Source organism: Rhyacophila brunnea, unplaced genomic scaffold (genome assembly GCF_057557595.1).
Source record: "Rhyacophila brunnea isolate RB1 unplaced genomic scaffold, BYU_Rbru_1.0 scaffold_13, whole genome shotgun sequence".
NCBI lineage: Eukaryota > Metazoa > Arthropoda > Insecta > Trichoptera > Rhyacophilidae > Rhyacophila > Rhyacophila brunnea.
Window position 1 is genome coordinate 6,479,362 of NW_028232785.1, and position 17,741 is coordinate 6,497,102.

At 34.6% G+C, this 17,741-nt stretch overlaps 2 protein-coding genes across 2 annotated transcripts; one reads left to right on the plus strand and one right to left on the minus strand.

Annotated features, from left to right (window-relative positions):
* Window positions 1–1,510: 1,510 nt before the first annotated feature.
* LOC147076288 (uncharacterized) lies at window positions 1,511–8,705 on the minus strand. The gene is made up of 3 exons (XM_085941695.1): window positions 8,427–8,705; window positions 4,901–5,049; window positions 1,511–3,370 (listed from the first exon to the last, which is right to left on the minus strand). The coding sequence occupies exons 1-3, from the start codon at window positions 8,571–8,573 to the stop codon at window positions 3,307–3,309; spliced, it is 360 nt and encodes a 119-aa protein (XP_085797821.1). The 5' UTR covers window positions 8,574–8,705; the 3' UTR covers window positions 1,511–3,306.
* A 1,421-nt stretch (window positions 8,706–10,126) lies between these two features.
* On the plus strand, window positions 10,127–15,556 carry LOC147076289 (uncharacterized). The gene is made up of 4 exons (XM_085940370.1): window positions 10,127–10,273; window positions 13,434–13,577; window positions 15,181–15,306; window positions 15,548–15,556. Exons 1-4 carry the CDS (start codon window positions 10,127–10,129, stop codon window positions 15,554–15,556), a joined length of 426 nt encoding a protein of 141 aa, XP_085796496.1.
* The last annotated feature ends 2,185 nt before the right edge of the window (window positions 15,557–17,741 follow it).

Below are 17,741 nucleotides of genomic sequence, written 5' to 3' on the forward strand. Positions count from 1 at the left end.
CTACCAGTCTCTCCAGGTTGTCCGGTCCGCGCCTGACAATATGTCCAAAAAACTGCAGAATTCTCAGACATATCGTCAAGAGCCGTTCCTTTATCTTCAGTCCCTGGATTATTGACTGGTTCGTCCTGTGCTCCGTCCAAAAAATGCGAAGCATTCGGCGCCAACACCACATCTCAAAGGCATCAATTGCCTTCCGTTCTCTTGCCTTCAGGGTCCACGACTCGACGCCGTATAATAATATCGAGAACTCTGCTTCTACTAAACTCAAAGCTTTTACTAAACTCTATTACATCGAAAACCCTTGTCTGCTTACTTATCCACTCATTCTTCTTCTTGTCCTTTCGCGTTATGCCCAGCATGCACCTCTTCATACCACGTTGTACTACTCTCAGTTTCTGGATCTCTCTTTTACTTAGGTTCCATGTTTCACACGCATATATGTGATCTCGGGAAGGACACACAGGTTGAACACTTTGCGCTTTAGGCACGGTGAAAGGTCACTTTTGATGACATTATTCTGGCACTCCACCCTAGCTTTACTCTGCAAACAATTTTATTAAATATACATCCATCCTTAGACACTAATAACTGTTGTCCCAGATAGATGTAGCTTTTCACCTGTTCGAACTGAGTGCCATTGACGAGGACCTCTTTTTGGCCCCTAAAGCAGTTGAACATGACTTTCGTCTTTGTTACATTTATTTTCAAACCTACTTTGTTTTTGTTTAATTTTTTTGTAATATGTATTATTTATATTTCTATTTTTGATGCTGTTTTCTGTAATTCATAAAATAAAATGTCAAATAATTATGTATTTCATGTTTTTAATTCCTGCTACCATTCCCAGTCCAAAATAAAGTTGTCAAAAACGAGTCAATTTTGAACTACTTGTATACTTACATTGAAGTGGCGTATCTATCTATAGAATAATATATTAGGCATATTAGTCAATGCCCGAGTGCATCATTATTAAAATAATATATATTGGGAAAAAGTCTTGGATATCAAACATTCAAATTCTGTCTTTCGACCATGTCCGATCCTAATAGGATCATATGGGCCACCGCAGAGTAGAGGTTTGTATTAAGTGATTTTGTTTTTTACGAGATAAGATGTCAGCCACTTGCTCAACCTATTAGGTCCATACCCTGACGGACACAAATTGATAAACAATATGTGTACATGCTAGACCCAGGATTCAAACCTGAGTCCCACGGCGTTATAGTCCAACGCTTTAGTCGCGCGGCCACCGTGGGTCAACATTCAAATTAATAAGTTATAAATTAATTATGTTTTGACGTTTTACGTATGTAGGTACCGAACTAAGATTATCTAGGAACTAACTCTGTTTCCAAATATATTTTGTTAAGATTTTATAAACCTCATAGTGAGGAGAGAAGAACATTTGACGCTCTCTCTTGTTTGGTTATAATAATATTATTTAATGATAGTGTCAAGATTCTAGAATGTTTAGTCTTCGGGTGATTACATTAAGAACAATGAGGCGTTTGAGACAACAAAATATTTATTGTATAATAAAGATTACCTATATTCGTTTACATTGGACCATTACGTAATAAAGATTTGACCACCGCTATCCTAGCGGCCGGGTGTTATCTGATTCGAGTACGGCGAATACTAACTTATGACCAAACAAAGCCTTGCTGCGACCTTACTGTAGATTCGAAATACATACGTCTAAAAATACCTACAGCGGTTTACTGCAGTCAATCATTTGAGATAGAGAAAAAATAATTATTCAAAAAGAATTCGGCGGAAAACAGAACTTTTATAGTATTAATTAATGAACTAGCTGAGCCAGCTGTCTCTCGCCAGTCTGTTTCGCTAGGTCTTGTTAATGAATAATTTCATTTCAACAGACATTCGTCATATTGCTATGAATGAACCAGAGAATAGTCACTCCCTCTTTAGGGTTCTAAAGAAATTAGATCTTTAGCGGTGATACTTTTTAGAGGATGTCAATACCAACCCACTTAGCATAATGTTTTTATTTTCCATTCTCTCTCTTTTTGTACCTTCTTTAAATCTTTATGACAATAAAGCGTCTATTATCATTAGAAAGAGAATTTTATTAAACACACCACAATTACAAGGTTATTGCCAGAATTGTTGTTTTTATTTAATAAAACGCAATTTTTTTGTAATACTTATTCCACTTTTAATCAATGATTGATTGATCAATACAATTCGATCAATTGATTAAAAGTGGAATAAGTACTACAAAAGAATTGCGTTTTATTAAATAAAAACATCAATACAATACAGTTCCACCATGAATTGACAGTTAACAAAATAAAAGAAATTATCGCCAGAATACCTATTTTCTTTTCCGAATTTTTAAATGGACGGCTCGCTATAATTTGGACAATCATACATCGCATTGATAGGGTTTTATATCAGTATGGGCTAGTTATTTTATACGTTTTTAGATTACCAGATAGCGAACATTTTTTTAGGTATTCATCGTGGTTATATGGTTTTTCACCAGAATGTGTCATTTTGTGCATTTTGAGATTACTCGAAGTCAAACACTTATGAGAGCAAACATCGCAATGAAATGGTTTTTCACCAGAATGCGTCATTTTGTGCGTTTTGAGACTACCGAGTTGTGAGCACTGATACGTGCAAACATCGCATTGAAATGGTTTTTCACCAGTATGTGTCATTTTGTGCCTTTTGATATTATCAATTTGTGAACACTTATATTGGCAAACATCACAATGAAACGGTTGTTCACCAGTATGTCTCATTTTATGCTTTATAAGACCACTGGATGACCAGCACTTATATGAGCAAACATCGCAATGAAATGGTTTTTCACCAGAATGCGTCATTTTGTGCGTTTTGAGATTACCGACTTGTGAGCAAACATCGCATTGGAATGGTTTTTCACCAGTATGTATCCTTTTATGTATCTTCGGACTGCTGGGTGACAAGAACTTATATGAGCAAACATCGCAATGATGCGATTTATCAACTTTTTTATTGTTGAAATTGAGAACACCGGAATTAATCATTTTATATTGTGTTTTTAAACCTTTAGACGTCTTGCATAAAATATTGTGACTTTTTAACGTGATTTCAGATCCACATACTGCATAGCAATATTTGCAAATAAAATTTCGTGGAAAATGTACTCTTGTCAGTTTAACCCGTACCATCTTTTGCAAATAAGATTTCTGCAATTCTTCTTTGATGTTCTGCTCATCGTCATCTTTTTGTGAAGCTCTTTGGGTGCACATTCTAAATATTTGAGACCGCCTTCTTTACAAACTGTATTTAAATTCATGACAGGCAGAGAACCCTCACATTTGGAGCTGCCCCCTGGGTACCAGTGCTGAGCAGAATTCTGCAAAAAGATATTGAATACTGATAGGTATGGGTTTGCGGAGGGTGTTGATTTACACTTTTCCACTTATTAAAAATACCGATTCAGGGACATTAAGTAAGTATATTTCGCTTGACGATAAACAATTAATTGTTAATAACATTTGTAAAGGCGCGCTGTGGCGCGAAAAAGGTAGCGAATCGTATTTGGAGGCGACGTAAGGGCTGAAGGGTAGGTAGCCGACTGGCTGTATCTACTCTCGACCCTTGGTATGCCCAGAAAAAGATAACGGTAAATTTCTTTTCTTTGTTTCGCTGTGCATCACGGTCTAGCATTGACTCGTTTACAATTACAAAAAATATCATTATATTCCCAACTCTGTTGATTTGAAGATTTTTGATGAGGGATTTAGGCATTAAGATAATATAATAAATATTATTTGGTATCAATACCTATTGCATAAGTACAGTAATATAAATACATATTGTACGTACACTTATTTTTTATTCTTCAACGCGATGAATGACAAATTAATAAGCTCTTATTATTGCAAGATGAAATATTTAATATAACGCCTGAAGATGTCAGAATGGAATCCCCGGATAGATAAAAAACGATTTTTGTTATTAAATTTAAACTTTATTATATGATCGCAGCTCAGTATCATTAGAGGACTCATTAACAGCATTAGATAAAAGCGTTATATTAAGCAAGACTTGGAGCATTGAACTTTATTAATAAATCAAATAAATGAATCAATGTGAGGTAATCAGTTATGATCTCCAATATAAATTCATAACCAGCTATATACATTTCCGACAAAACCGCCCGGACATCGCCGCCCAGACATTTGCGCAAACATTTTAGAAATGACACAATTTTTATTTTTATATAATAAATTTTAGATACAAAACAAATAGTACATATTCCTGGTACTCCATTCGGGAACTCAGGTATAAGCTGTGCAGCTGCATCTGATTAAACAAGTATTATCGGATTTTTTTGTTTGTTTTTAGTACTAGTGTATTTATTACTCTACTGACAAATGCAACGGATTATATCTCAACATACACTGATTATCGTAAGTAATGTAAATTTATATCAATACGTATTTCGAAAAACCAAAAAAGCACTTGTTTTATATACGTTGTGTCTTGGCGGATTTGTCCAGGCGGTATTGACGAGCACTGGTACGGGAGGATTTGGTTTGGCGACAATGTCTGGGTGGTATGATCGGGGTTCCATTTCCGCCAGCCAACCCATTAATATGACACAATTGAAGGTAACCAAAGCCAAAATAACTTTTCCCTGGCTACATATTGATAAATCAACGGTAATAAACTTTTAAAAAATTACCTTTCCATACTCCATCAGATCCGTAGTTCTTCTAGGCATAGTAGTAGATATATACTTGAATATTATTTAGCTAATAACTAAAAACTCTTAGCTAAACTGTAGACTAAATACAAAAGAGAAATGTTTTGACGAGTGTTTAGCCGATACGCAGGATAGAGTTAAGATGAAATATATCACACAATCAACTGAACGTACCTCATCTTATGGTCTGTATTCTGAATACGAACAGCCTGGTGGGGGTCGTCATGACAGGATGGGTGTATAGTATCTTCAACAATCTCGCGTTTGATGTCAACGTCAAGGTCAGCCTCAGGTTTAATATCAGTAAAGCTGGCTGCAGGACACTAAAAGAAGCAAAATAATTTTCTGTAATATTGACCTAAAAAAAAGTATTCTTACGATAATATTTTAAACGCAGTGTAGTCGTATAAAAAGAACATGTGGTTGCCAAATGATTGGTAAAAGGTTGTCTATAGAATGAAAATTTTAGAACCACATGCGTTACCTATTATATTTTAATAATATATACAATAAATCGCAGGAAATTAGCATTCCATAAACTATCCTTAAAATTGCAACTGGAATAGAGCTCGTGACCGGACTATTTGAATGGCTAGTTTGTACATTAAACAAATGCTCGCATTTTGTATCAGACTTTACTTCATCGCAATCTCGCTTTACAGACCTCCAAACTTATCTGGAGAATGACCAAAAATGGAACTACGAACTGCCATAGGACGCCACATTTAAAAACGTCATTCCAATGTCAGATTTTGCCAGTAACGAGTCGTGATTGGGTAGTTTTCGACAGTGGCTCCCCCATCTCATTCTCCAGGTAAGTTTGTAGGTCTGTACATCCATATAATGTTTGAGGCTTTCACGGTTGTTTTTTTTCGTAGTATATTCTTGGGTTTTCACCGTGTCTCCTTCTTCCTTCTTTACACGACGTTTCGGGCTCGTTGCAGAGGCCATTATCAAGAGATATGTTTTATGATGAAATGTAGTGTAGGTATGTGAATGTAAACGTTGGTCTTAGAATGTTACACGATGTCGCCAATTGCCGAGCACTCGATGGATACAGGGCACAAATTTGACTTCGAGACCAAGATATTGGGTCGGAATAAAGGATATTTCGCACGATTGGTAAAGGAGGCCATTGAAATCCACAGAAACCCTGATAATATTAATAGGGATGATGGATTACGGTTAAAAACGTCATGGCTTCCGGCACTATCAGCAAAATCTAATATTCGAGCCGGTATCCCCGGTCGTAATGATTGACAGATTACTCTGAGCAACGTTTGCTCTTAGATAATCGGATTCCTTTTGACATTCTAAGAGCAACGTTTACATTCACATACCTACACTACATTTCATCATAAAACATATCTCTTGATAATGGCATCTGCAACGAGCCCGAAACGTCGAGTAAAGAAGGAAGAAGGAGACACGGTGAAAACCCAAGAATATACTGTACATCCATGTTTGCTATTATGCAAGGAACAACGAGACTTCTCTTCTCTCATATAGTCTATTTGAACCTTAATGCTTGTTAAAAATGCAGCGTCTTATTGCGGACGTGAAGATGTCTTCACATAGTTAAGCGTGTCAGTATTGTTTTCGCTTTATTTTTACATATTATGTAAATTAATTAAGTACAATCTTTAATGATTATTATTGTTGTTAATTTTCCACGCTCCTCTCTGCCATGGGCACTTTTATTAGAAAGTCTCTAAAAACTCAGTAAAACATTTGAGTGTATGGCGATCTCAGTCTTGGGCATCTGCTCCTGGCGTAAACAAGTGGTGATGATTCACACCCAAACGTATGCCCTCGTAATTCGGTCGATTAAGACCGAGTGTGGTGCGGGGCGGTTGATTTTGCGGGAATTATTAAGGATTGCTAAATTATTGTACTTTGCACCAATTTTGTACTTTTTAGTTATTTTTTATTATTTTGTTTTTTATTTAGGTATTTTGGACGTAAGTACATATCCATATATACATAAATATCGTACATGGTAGGTACGCGGACCAACAATAATGTCTAATAGGTAATATAATAATTATAATACGGATGGCAGCACTGATTACAAAGAAGATTGCGATTTGCTTGGTTTAGGTATTTATTTTGAAGGCAGTTGGAATATGTTTCGCACCAACAATGTCCACCGATTTCAGTTGTCTCAACCTTACAAAATAACGCTTCATGCCCTGCACACCAAACGGTTAGAAAATAATCGAAACAAAGCTTACCGCCTATATACGAGGGTGGGTCAATAATTCCTTAGAAAAAAGCATTAAAACAGTTTTTATTTTTGTATTTTTTTTTATTTCTCAACATAATCTCCTTGGAGCTCAATACACTTGGTTAGACGTTTCTCAATTTTTTTTAAACCGTCAGAAAAATAAGTTTTCGGAAGGTCCTCAAAATAAGCATTTGTCCGATCGATGACTTCTTCATTTGAAAAAAAAACGTTGTCCACTTAGCCATTTTTTTAAGTTTGGGAAAAGGAAAAAGTCACTGGGGGCTAAATCTGGCGAATACGGTGGGTGGTCGACCAATTCGAACTTCAATTCTTCAATTTTAGCCATTGATTGTAAACATGTGTGAACACGGGCATTGTCCTGATGAAAGAGGATTTTTTTCCTGTTTAAATGAGGCCGTTTTTCTTCAATTTTGTTTTTTAGCTGGTCCAATAAAGATGCATAATAATCCCCTGTTATTGTTTTTCCTTTTTCCAAATAGTCAACGAAAATAATTTCACGTGCATCCCAAAATACAGTAGCCATAACCTTACCAGCTGATTTTACGGTTTTCGCCTTCTTTGGACATGGTTCGCCTTTCGCAATCCACTGCTTTGACTGTTCTTTCGTCTCGGGAGTATAGTGGTGTATCCATGTTTCATCTACAGTCACAAAGCGACGAAAAAATTCATCCGGATTGCGTTGCATGAGCGACAACAGGGCTTTAGAGGCCACCACCCTATTGCGTTTATTGTCGACTGTGAGCAAACGCGGCACCCATCTTGCAGAAACTTTTTTCATGCCTAATTTGTCATGTAAAATAGAAATGACGCTACCTTTTGAGATCCCTGTAACCTCAATTATCTCACTCAACTTTAATCTTCGGTCACTTAACACCATATCGTGGATTTTATTGATCATTTCTGGTGTAGTCACTTCTACAGGACGTCCTGAGCGTGGTTCATTCTTTGTTGATGTACGACCACGTTTAAATTCATTTAACCAGTTATAAATAGTTGCAAGTGAAGGAGCAGATATGCCGTGAACTAAATCCAACTCATTTTTTATTTCCTTTGCTGTTAACCCTTTTATATTAAAATGTTTAATAACAGCTCTAAGCTCAATTTTCTCCATTTTCCATTTTTCCATTTTCCACAAGCAAATTTTTTTTTTAAATGTACGAGAAACACACAATAACCCGACCAATCTGATTGAAACTTCGCAGCATACTGAATCGGTAGTGCCGCTGCATGAAAACAAACCGCTTACAGTACTAGTCGCGCCACCTGTCGGCTTTTCTAAGGACTTATTGACCCACCCTCGTATTATCGAGCATACACTTGTAGACTTCCCAGATGACGCGATTTGTCTACGATACTAAACTATTTTGAATTCACAATCAGTATCTAAAATATGTAATGATTTCCATATCTATCAGATTCATTGAGATTATTCTAAAACAACTTAAAACTAACCTCAAAAATGCAGCTGTCATCGTCGGTGTTCTCTTGTTTTACAGAAGTATCAGCGTCCGGGCTGTTTGGATCCTCCGTGGATGGATAAAACCATTGCCCCGTATCTACATCAGATTCGCCGCCATCTGGTTCACTTTCAACATTCATTTTGCACAAATATTCAAGCGACAATAATAATTATTGGGACAACGTATTTATAATTTTATCAGCTGATTTACCTAAAAAAGCATTGCCGACTGAAGAAGAGATTAACCTAAAGATGGCGATAGCCAAAGCCATGCGGTAGCTCTGTTTGCCATAGACAAAAAATAGATAAAGTGTTGCCACTGTCTAAATAAATTTCTCTAAATTTAATATTCCAATGGTATTAAAATCTATTGATTTGATTATTTAAAGGACATCAAAATCTTGATAAATAACATGTAGGTATTTAAAATAATAATAATGGATGATAAAAAAATGATCTAATAAAGAAAAAGAGCTTTTTTATATAATATGACACATTGACTGCTGACTAGATAATTATTACTACATTTAAACAACATGCTAATTATATCGAATGGCCGCCTGATTGTTACGCGCTAGGTGCGTCTTTAGCGTCTTATGACTTAATTCTGTAGGGAGGTGTTTATCTACTGAAATTATTTGAATTATAAAGACATGGAAATACAAAAAATTGTTAAGCTTTCGTTCATAATAATAATAATAATAATATATTAATAATTCTGTAAGTAGGTAAGTAGGTATTATAAATAAAATGAATACCTACAAATAAAGAGATCGGGGGAATCTCTTTGCCTCCAAGTGAATCTTGTAAAATTATAAAAATAATTACCTAGAATACACTGTTAATACTATAGGTAATAATAATAGTAACCAATACTACCTAGCTTGAAATTTTGTCAGCAGTTATTGTTAGGTTAAAATAATTCCAAGCATATTTTTTGTATCTACCGAATATTGTTATAAATACCTACTTAGGTAGGTAGGTAATTACATGATTATGGAAAAGAATGCCGCTGACTAGGTATTTAATTATTTGGAGTACCTAGGTACCTAGTTATATTCATAGTTTAATATATTTTTATTAAACGAATAATACCTAGGTACCTAGTTGATGTTTGCTTTTCGATTAAATTTACAATGAAGATATTATTAGTGTGACAGATGTTTTGTCTATGACCAAACGTGCATCGATAAGGGTGTATCCTGAAATTTCAGTACCTAGATATACTGATATTTTTTGCCAATATACATACCTACTGATTTTTTTTCCAAATTCAAGAAATTCAATGATATATTTTGTCTTTTTCCATAATTGTACTGAAAATTATTATAATGATAAAATTGATCATTTGTGTACTCTTTTTATGTTCCTCTTATTTGATGTGTGACATTTATTCTAAATTGACAAAGAAAGCATTGTAACTCTACCCAAGAGCGCCATTTAACCATTTTATATCATCATGGTTTATAATAAATCTATATTATGTATTATTATTTATTGTTATCCTTCTTAGTATTAAATCATATATAATATACTTCATTTTCCAAAATCCACTGCTATTTTATGGATTCTACTGAATTTTTTGTCAAAATTTACTGAAATGTTAAATTTTGACTTGGCAACACTTGGCGTCTCTCCTGTCATTTTGTTTTACCACGCTATTCCGTGTTACATTTCGCCTTAAATAAGTAAAATGGATATAAAACGCGAACCAGCTGAATTCGATGCAGATGGAGGACATCAGCAATGGTTTGATGTGCCAATATTACATACAAACAGTCAGTACGCAGACATTCATATAAAACAAGAGAAGTCCGACGATGCCAACAGCACTTTTGAGGTTAGTTTTTCAAATCTTATTTATTGTGACATTTCAAAACATTGTAACAAAAATACAATTGTTGAAAAGCCAATATGTAACGACGCTACCTACATAAATGTTAAGTACCTAAATGAAATATATTTTTAAATATGAATACAGAACCTTCTCAGTAATCCGCCACCCCAAAAACCAGACAAGTATCTAATTCGTGAAAGCGACGGATTATAGTGCATACATCAGTGGCGAAGACTCCATACTAGGCGATTATTTAAAGCCTACCTTCTTAAGAAAAATATTTTTCAATTGCATATTAAAATAGGTATTTTATACTTAATCACTTCATTATTTAATGTTCTATAAAAATAATTTATTTTGCCAAGGAGAGATGTCGTATATGTAGGAATGTTTTACAGTATTACACAGTTACATAACAATCTGCAAATGTATTAAAAAATATACCACAGCGCACCATCTATCTTGACGTAAATAAAGGTCCGATTATGTGTGAAATAATTCTAAATTTTTTTCGTATGGACTTTACGTCTCGTAACCTTCGCAAGCCTGTCGAATTGTATGAAAGAAGGTAAGCTCCTCTCGCAGAGCCTAAAGCATTCGCGCATAATATTGTTGTCATGACTGCGCACTTTGTCCAAAATCATTAATAATTAGATAATTTAAAAAAATAATTTTTACGGCGTTTAATTGAATATTAACATATACGTAGGTATAGATTGTTTCTAAAAATAAAAATAAATTTTATCTTATGATTTTTGATGGGTATAAATGTGTTGAAAAATACGTAATTTAAATACATTGCTCATTTTTATGTCGTCAGTGAGTTTTTGAAGTTTCATTGAATTAGTGTGTCGTTGTCATTTATTAGTGTATTCATTAGTAGTAAATATCGTATCATCTTCTTATTTCTTTATAGTCTTATTATAGTATACCTGACAAGTGTGCTCTTTTTATCAGATCCCCAGCCTACCTCTTTCCAAAAGTCATCCTTCGCCACTGGCATACATACAACATATTGTATGGTAAAAATTAAAACAGGTATTACGTAAAAATTGTTTTTTGAGAAATTTGTACTGGCTTATACTTATAATCAAAATCAAGTACATACTATTTACTAAATTATACATATTTATAAACTAAATAATAAACAGTAAACAACCAGTTGTTCACTGAGGCAGATATTCTTGAATAGTTTAGGATTCCTGGCTTTCCTTATCACCAAAAACTTCAATTTGTGTGCACGTTGCATTGGAACACGTCATAATTATTGTGATGCGGTCCTTAAGCACTTTCCTCCCTGGTACATTGCTATCTTTGCAATGTACGTACGTTTTACGAAGGAGAAGTTTCTAAAATAAACCCGTCTCATCTGTGTTGTATACTTGTACGTGGCGGACTACTGAATTTGACAATCGAATATCGTCGAATTATAGAGCTTGATTTTGTGCTTTCAACTAGTAAAAAAAACTCGCAAAATTTGTGAAATTGAGTTATGAATACCATCCGTTAGGTAACTTTAAAAGCTATAAATATTCTGTTCACTTTAAAATCAGTATTATCACTAAAATACCGTTAAAATCCTTAGTGAAAAAATGGACATCTGCTAAAATAATACAAATTTCTTAGCGAAAAGCCAGAAATGGCACCTATTTATTGCAGTTACTGCTTGTTTATTATTACCTTATTTGTATTTTAACATCCTACTAATAAAAATTAACACCGTTTTTTATTAATTCAGAGTACTAAAGTTTGAAAAAAAAACACATAATGTCATTTATCTCGAAAATGTGTGAGAATCAGTTACTGCCTTCTTCCTTAGAAGGGCAGAATAGTAGTTGTCGAGTGATCGAGCGGCGGATTACTGGGAGTTTCCTGCATAGGTATCGTGTTACGGTCAATGGAGGTCGTTCCCAGACCATCATACTGTCAAAAGTTGGTAAGTTGGAAAATCATGTTATGGGGCAATTGCAATTTGAAGTTCTACATGCCTTTTAAAATCAGGCATATTGCTATCGATGTCTTCCGATTTGATACATATGGATTATTTCTCGGTAAACTACAATAATATGAAGTCACTGGCGTATGCAGATAAATCGGCAACGACTGATACCTTGGAAGCCAACAGTGCTCGTGGTATTAGTGTTTATGGCCAGCAGTACTCGAAAAAGTGGCCAAAAATTGATTGTTCAGAATGCGCTTCGTCGCGAATAGAAATAATTTTCATACGTTATGCCATGTATCGATCTTTTTTAATAAAAATATGTTTAAATAGTTAAAAAAACATACGTCTTATATACTTACTTCATAAAATTACATAAAATAGGTATGTATTCATACTATCGACCGATGGTGTACTTGATGGGATTTGAATTTAAATTCTAATGGATTTAAGTTTTGTTTTTTTTTTATTTAAGTCGTATTTGGCTGCCCGGGTTTCGTCTTTCGTCATCTTCAGGCACTGTGTACACTCGCCAAAAAACAAATAAACACTGACCACGAATAGCATTAACTCTAACTTATATAACCAATCAATACAATAAAGTAGGTAAAAACTCCATAATAACAAACAAATTAAGTATGAATAGTTGAAGTGATGGTAATAAATCATATTAATACTTTGGACGCTAAAGACGCACCTCGCACGTAATGACCAGGCGGCCGATCGATGTAATTAACGTGCATTTTAAATGTGGTAATTAAACAATCATTATCTCGTCAGCAGCGAATGATTTAATAATACACTCGATAAGCATATAATAATCGTCAAAACCTAATAATAGATCATTAGTACTTATAAACAATAAAAATACTACACTCAAGAGGTGTACAATCGTCCTTTCTAGAAACAATGGTAACGTATTAGAAATGAACGGAGTTAACTAATGAGATATTATATCTATACCAGTAATGTTTATTCAGATATTTTTTATTGTGACCCTTGACTTGCTAGGTAGATAATGCAGTTTTTACCTACTTTATTGTATTGATTGGTTATATAAGTTCGAGTTAATATTGTTCGTGGTCAGTCTTTCTTTGCCTTTTGATGAGTGTATACAGTGCCCGAAGATGCCTAAAGGCGAAACCTGGGTCGCCAAAAATGACTCAAATGGAATGGTACAAAACTTAAATCCATTAGAATTTAACTATGTATTCGTTTTTTCAGAACCCTGAAGTGAGCGTGGACCTCATGAATGTAAAAACTGAAATTGATTCTCACCGAGATTTCAAAAATGAATATTTTGAAGACCCAATAAGGCAAACATATGAGGATCCAGAACCTGGATGTTCATATTCGGAGAGCAAGCCAGTAAGTCGTGTATATACATACTGATATGGATGGGTACATGTCGGGGAGTTAGTTTTGACTTAAATTAAAACCACCGATTCGAGGGAATTGAATATAATAAAATGTATTTAACAACGTTTTCCTTAGCTCGTATTCTTATTTGTCCGGTACAATTCTTGCAATCGATTTTTAACTAAATTCCCGACTAGCTAGACATTTGAAACTTTTGGAATATATCAGAACACGATGCCAATGCATTTTTTAAATACTTTTAGCCATCTTAAAGTAGAATTGAATTCATTGTCAGTTAATTCTGTTTTGTATGAAAAGTTATTTCGACAACATTATTAGTTGCTAGGGATCTGGGGTCCTAGCAACTAAATTATTAATATATTATACGTGCGTTACTATGGAAATCAATATGACATGTCAAAATGACATTTCAGTATTATTTTATATCAAGTACATTTTTTTTTGATCGTTTAAGCTAGTCAAGTCAAGTTTATATGATTCAACAGAAAATTTAAAAACGTTGTATATAAAAAGTTCTTTTTATCTTGTAATTATTAATCACATAGGATATAATATCAAAGACGTTTATGATACGGCTTGACGATTTTCTAGATGGTGGGTTTTAGTCATTAACTATACCTACACACCTACCTACTTTTTCACATTATACATTATGTACCAAGCGAGGTAGGTACTATAGGTATATGATTTTATTAATTAGGAAATGAGTACTTTCTCAGACCAAATAATATGATTATCTGAGTCGGTACTTAATCACATCTAAAAAGCGTGCTTACAATATTAACTTAATTAATAAAAATATTTTATTAATTTTATTACAGCGAGCGTTTTTACTCACCTAGGGGTGATTTGATTCGCTCCCCAGTATGCTTATATTAAAGCTAATGCATTCGCATCCTTTCTAAAACGAGATTTATACCGCGGCGATGGGATGGGACTGAGTGACCCCTGTTACTGAGTTACTGAAAAATAGATGCCATAGGTTTATTAATTTGTACATAGGTGTCACCGCGAAATAGAGCGCATTTAATTTATTCAATATTTTAATACCGCGTATTCATAATTTACAATAATTGTTTTGTTTATTTGTATAATAAGAATAAATATTTCCATAAAATTGCGACAGACTTAGATCGATTAAACAAATTAAATAATTAAGTTAATAAGTAGGTACTTAAGTATAATATGGCAATGATAAAAATATCGGACTTATATTTTTGGCATGATTACGATATAGGGATGGTGCCTACGAACCCTTAAGGTAGAGCCGCCCCTGGGTACATAACATGAATACGAAACGCCAACATGTCTATTAAGTAAGAAAATTCTGACGATGTCAGTTCACTTCATAGTTTAATAAGTTATTTTCTCGAAAATTAGTTTTTAGATTCTAGAAAATTATTTGTGTGTGAGTCAGGGTATGGACCAAATATGTTGAGCAAGTGGCTGACATCCATTTCTCGTAAAAAACAAAATCTGTCAATACAAACCTCTACTCTGTGAAGGCCCATATGATCCTATTAGGATCGTACATGGTCGGGGGATATTATTTTTACTACCATGAATCTTATTTTTTTTTTCTCCATTTTAGTTTCTTGCCGTAAACACCGCGTCAGCCGATATTGCAAGCCTCAAATCTTCAATGAATGATATGTCAAAGGAACAAAACCCATGTAACATTCAAATTGATGAACAAGACATTAAACAAAATCTCAAGGTACAAGATAAGTTGACGAATCCCATCAAGCCATATAAATGCGATGAATGTGAATACTCATGCGCACGATCAGATAGCTTGAAATCACACAAAAGAACGCATTCTGGCGAAAAGCCATTCAAATGTAACATTTGTGATTTTTCAACTGCACGGTCATACACCATGAAATTACACAAAATGAGTCACTCTGGTGAAAAGCCATTAGAATGTAATGAATGTAAATTCATATGTACACGACCAGGCACAATGAAAGTACATAAAATGATCCACACTGGTGAAAGGCCATTAAAATGTGAACACTGTGATTACTCATGCAAAACATCAACAAGTATGAAATTACACACAATGACTCACTCCGGAGAAAAACCAATTAAATGTGATCAATGTAGTTACTCATGTATATTATCTCGTAATATGAAATCACACAAAATGACACATTCAGGCGAAAAGCCATTCAAATGTGACGAATGCAATTACTCATGCATTACATCTAGTTGCTTGAAAAATCACAAAATTTCTCATTCTGGCGAAAAGCCATTTATATGTGAGGTATGCAATTACTCTTGTATAAAATCTGGTAATATGAAAATACACAAAATGATCCATTCTGGTGAAAAACCATTTAAATGTGTTGAATGTAATTACTCGTGTATACGAGCTATTGATTTGAAATTTCATACAATGACTCATTCTGGTGACAAGCCATTAAAATGCGATCAATGCGATTACTCATGCATACAGTCTAGTTCCATGAAAAGACATAAAAATACTCATTTAGGTAAAAATAAAATCTGAAGATATTTTCGCCTAATTTTTATTGTCATTATACTTGAACACAAGAAGGCAACATCCGCTTTCAATGTGTCAAAAATATACATTATAAATTAAGGAACTCTTAACAGTTTTAACACATTAGACAATATAATGTGTGAGGCTTTCACGGTTGTTTTTTTATCGTAGTAGACTTTTGGGATTCCACCGTGTGTCTTTCTTCCTTCTTCACTCGACTAAAGGATATTTCGCACGATTGGTAAATGAGGCCATTGAAATCCATAGAAATCCTGAAAATATTAATAGGGATGATGGATTACGGTTAAAAACGTCATGGCTTCCGGCACTATCAGCAAAATTCAATATTTGGTATCTCTGATTGTAACGACTGACAGATTACTCTGAGCAAAGTTTGCTCTTAGCTAATCGGATTCCTTTTAATATTCTTAAAGCAACGTTTACATTCATATACCTTCACTAAATTTTCATCATAAAACATATCATCTCTTGATAATGGCCTCTGCAACGAGCCCGAAACGTCGAGTGAAGAAGGAAGAAGAACACACGGTGGAAACCCAAAAATCTACTACATTAGGCAATGATTATTAATAATTATAGTGTAATTTATATGTCTATTATTATTTTCAGCATTTAATTTGTATATTTATTAGTAAATTTTGTATATTTATTATATTTGTAACATTTTGTATATCTATTAGTAAATTATTAACACGTCATGTTGTATGCTAGGATCAGTCTGACACTGGATCCACTTTAGTTTTAGTAGCTGGAAAACGACCATTACTCTACCATATCTGTTCATAAAAATCATATAGATCTCCACAGAGTTGAGGTTTGCATTAACAGATTTTGGTTTTACGAGAAATTGATGTCAGCCACTAGCTCAAACCTATTAGGTCCATACTCATACACATATTGAAAAACAATATTGTACTTTTCAAACCTAAGATTCAAATCTAGGACCTACGAAGTTATAACCTGACGCTGAAGCTGCGCGGCCATCGATATACGTTATTTAATCAACCATAATATTGTTTGTGTATATAATAATATATTCGGTATATTATTTGGTGACCGTCTGAAATTCGGCTTTGCTTCTCAAGTGTATAATACCCTTGGGTTTCTTCAGCAGTTTGGATCTTACGAGATCAGTGTTAAATTTAATCTTATCTGGCACCCAACTCAAGGAAGTCAGCAGCTACGTCTAGCTCGGACTGCAGGTATCCATAGACGGAAGCATGCACGATGAAATTGCTCGAAGATCAAAGCTGGGATGGAGTGCTTTCGGACGTCTGAATAGTATCTTCAAGAGTGACCTACCATTGTGTCTTAAGCGTAGGGTGTTGGACCAATGTGTGCTACCCGTGCTCACGTATGGCTGCGAGACGTAGACCCTCAACACGAGAGATGTCCAAAGGCTAAGAGTCGCACAGCGAGGCATGGAGAGGTGTATGTTGAGCATCACGCGAAAGGACCGTAAGAGAAACGAATGGGTTAGGAAGCAGACAGGAGTACGCGATGTAATAGACGTTACCAAACAGCTGAAATAGAGATGGGCGGGGCACATTGCTCGCCGAAAAGATGGCCGCTGGACAAATGCCGTCATCCAGCGGTACCCAAGGGGCATGAAACGGCCACATGGT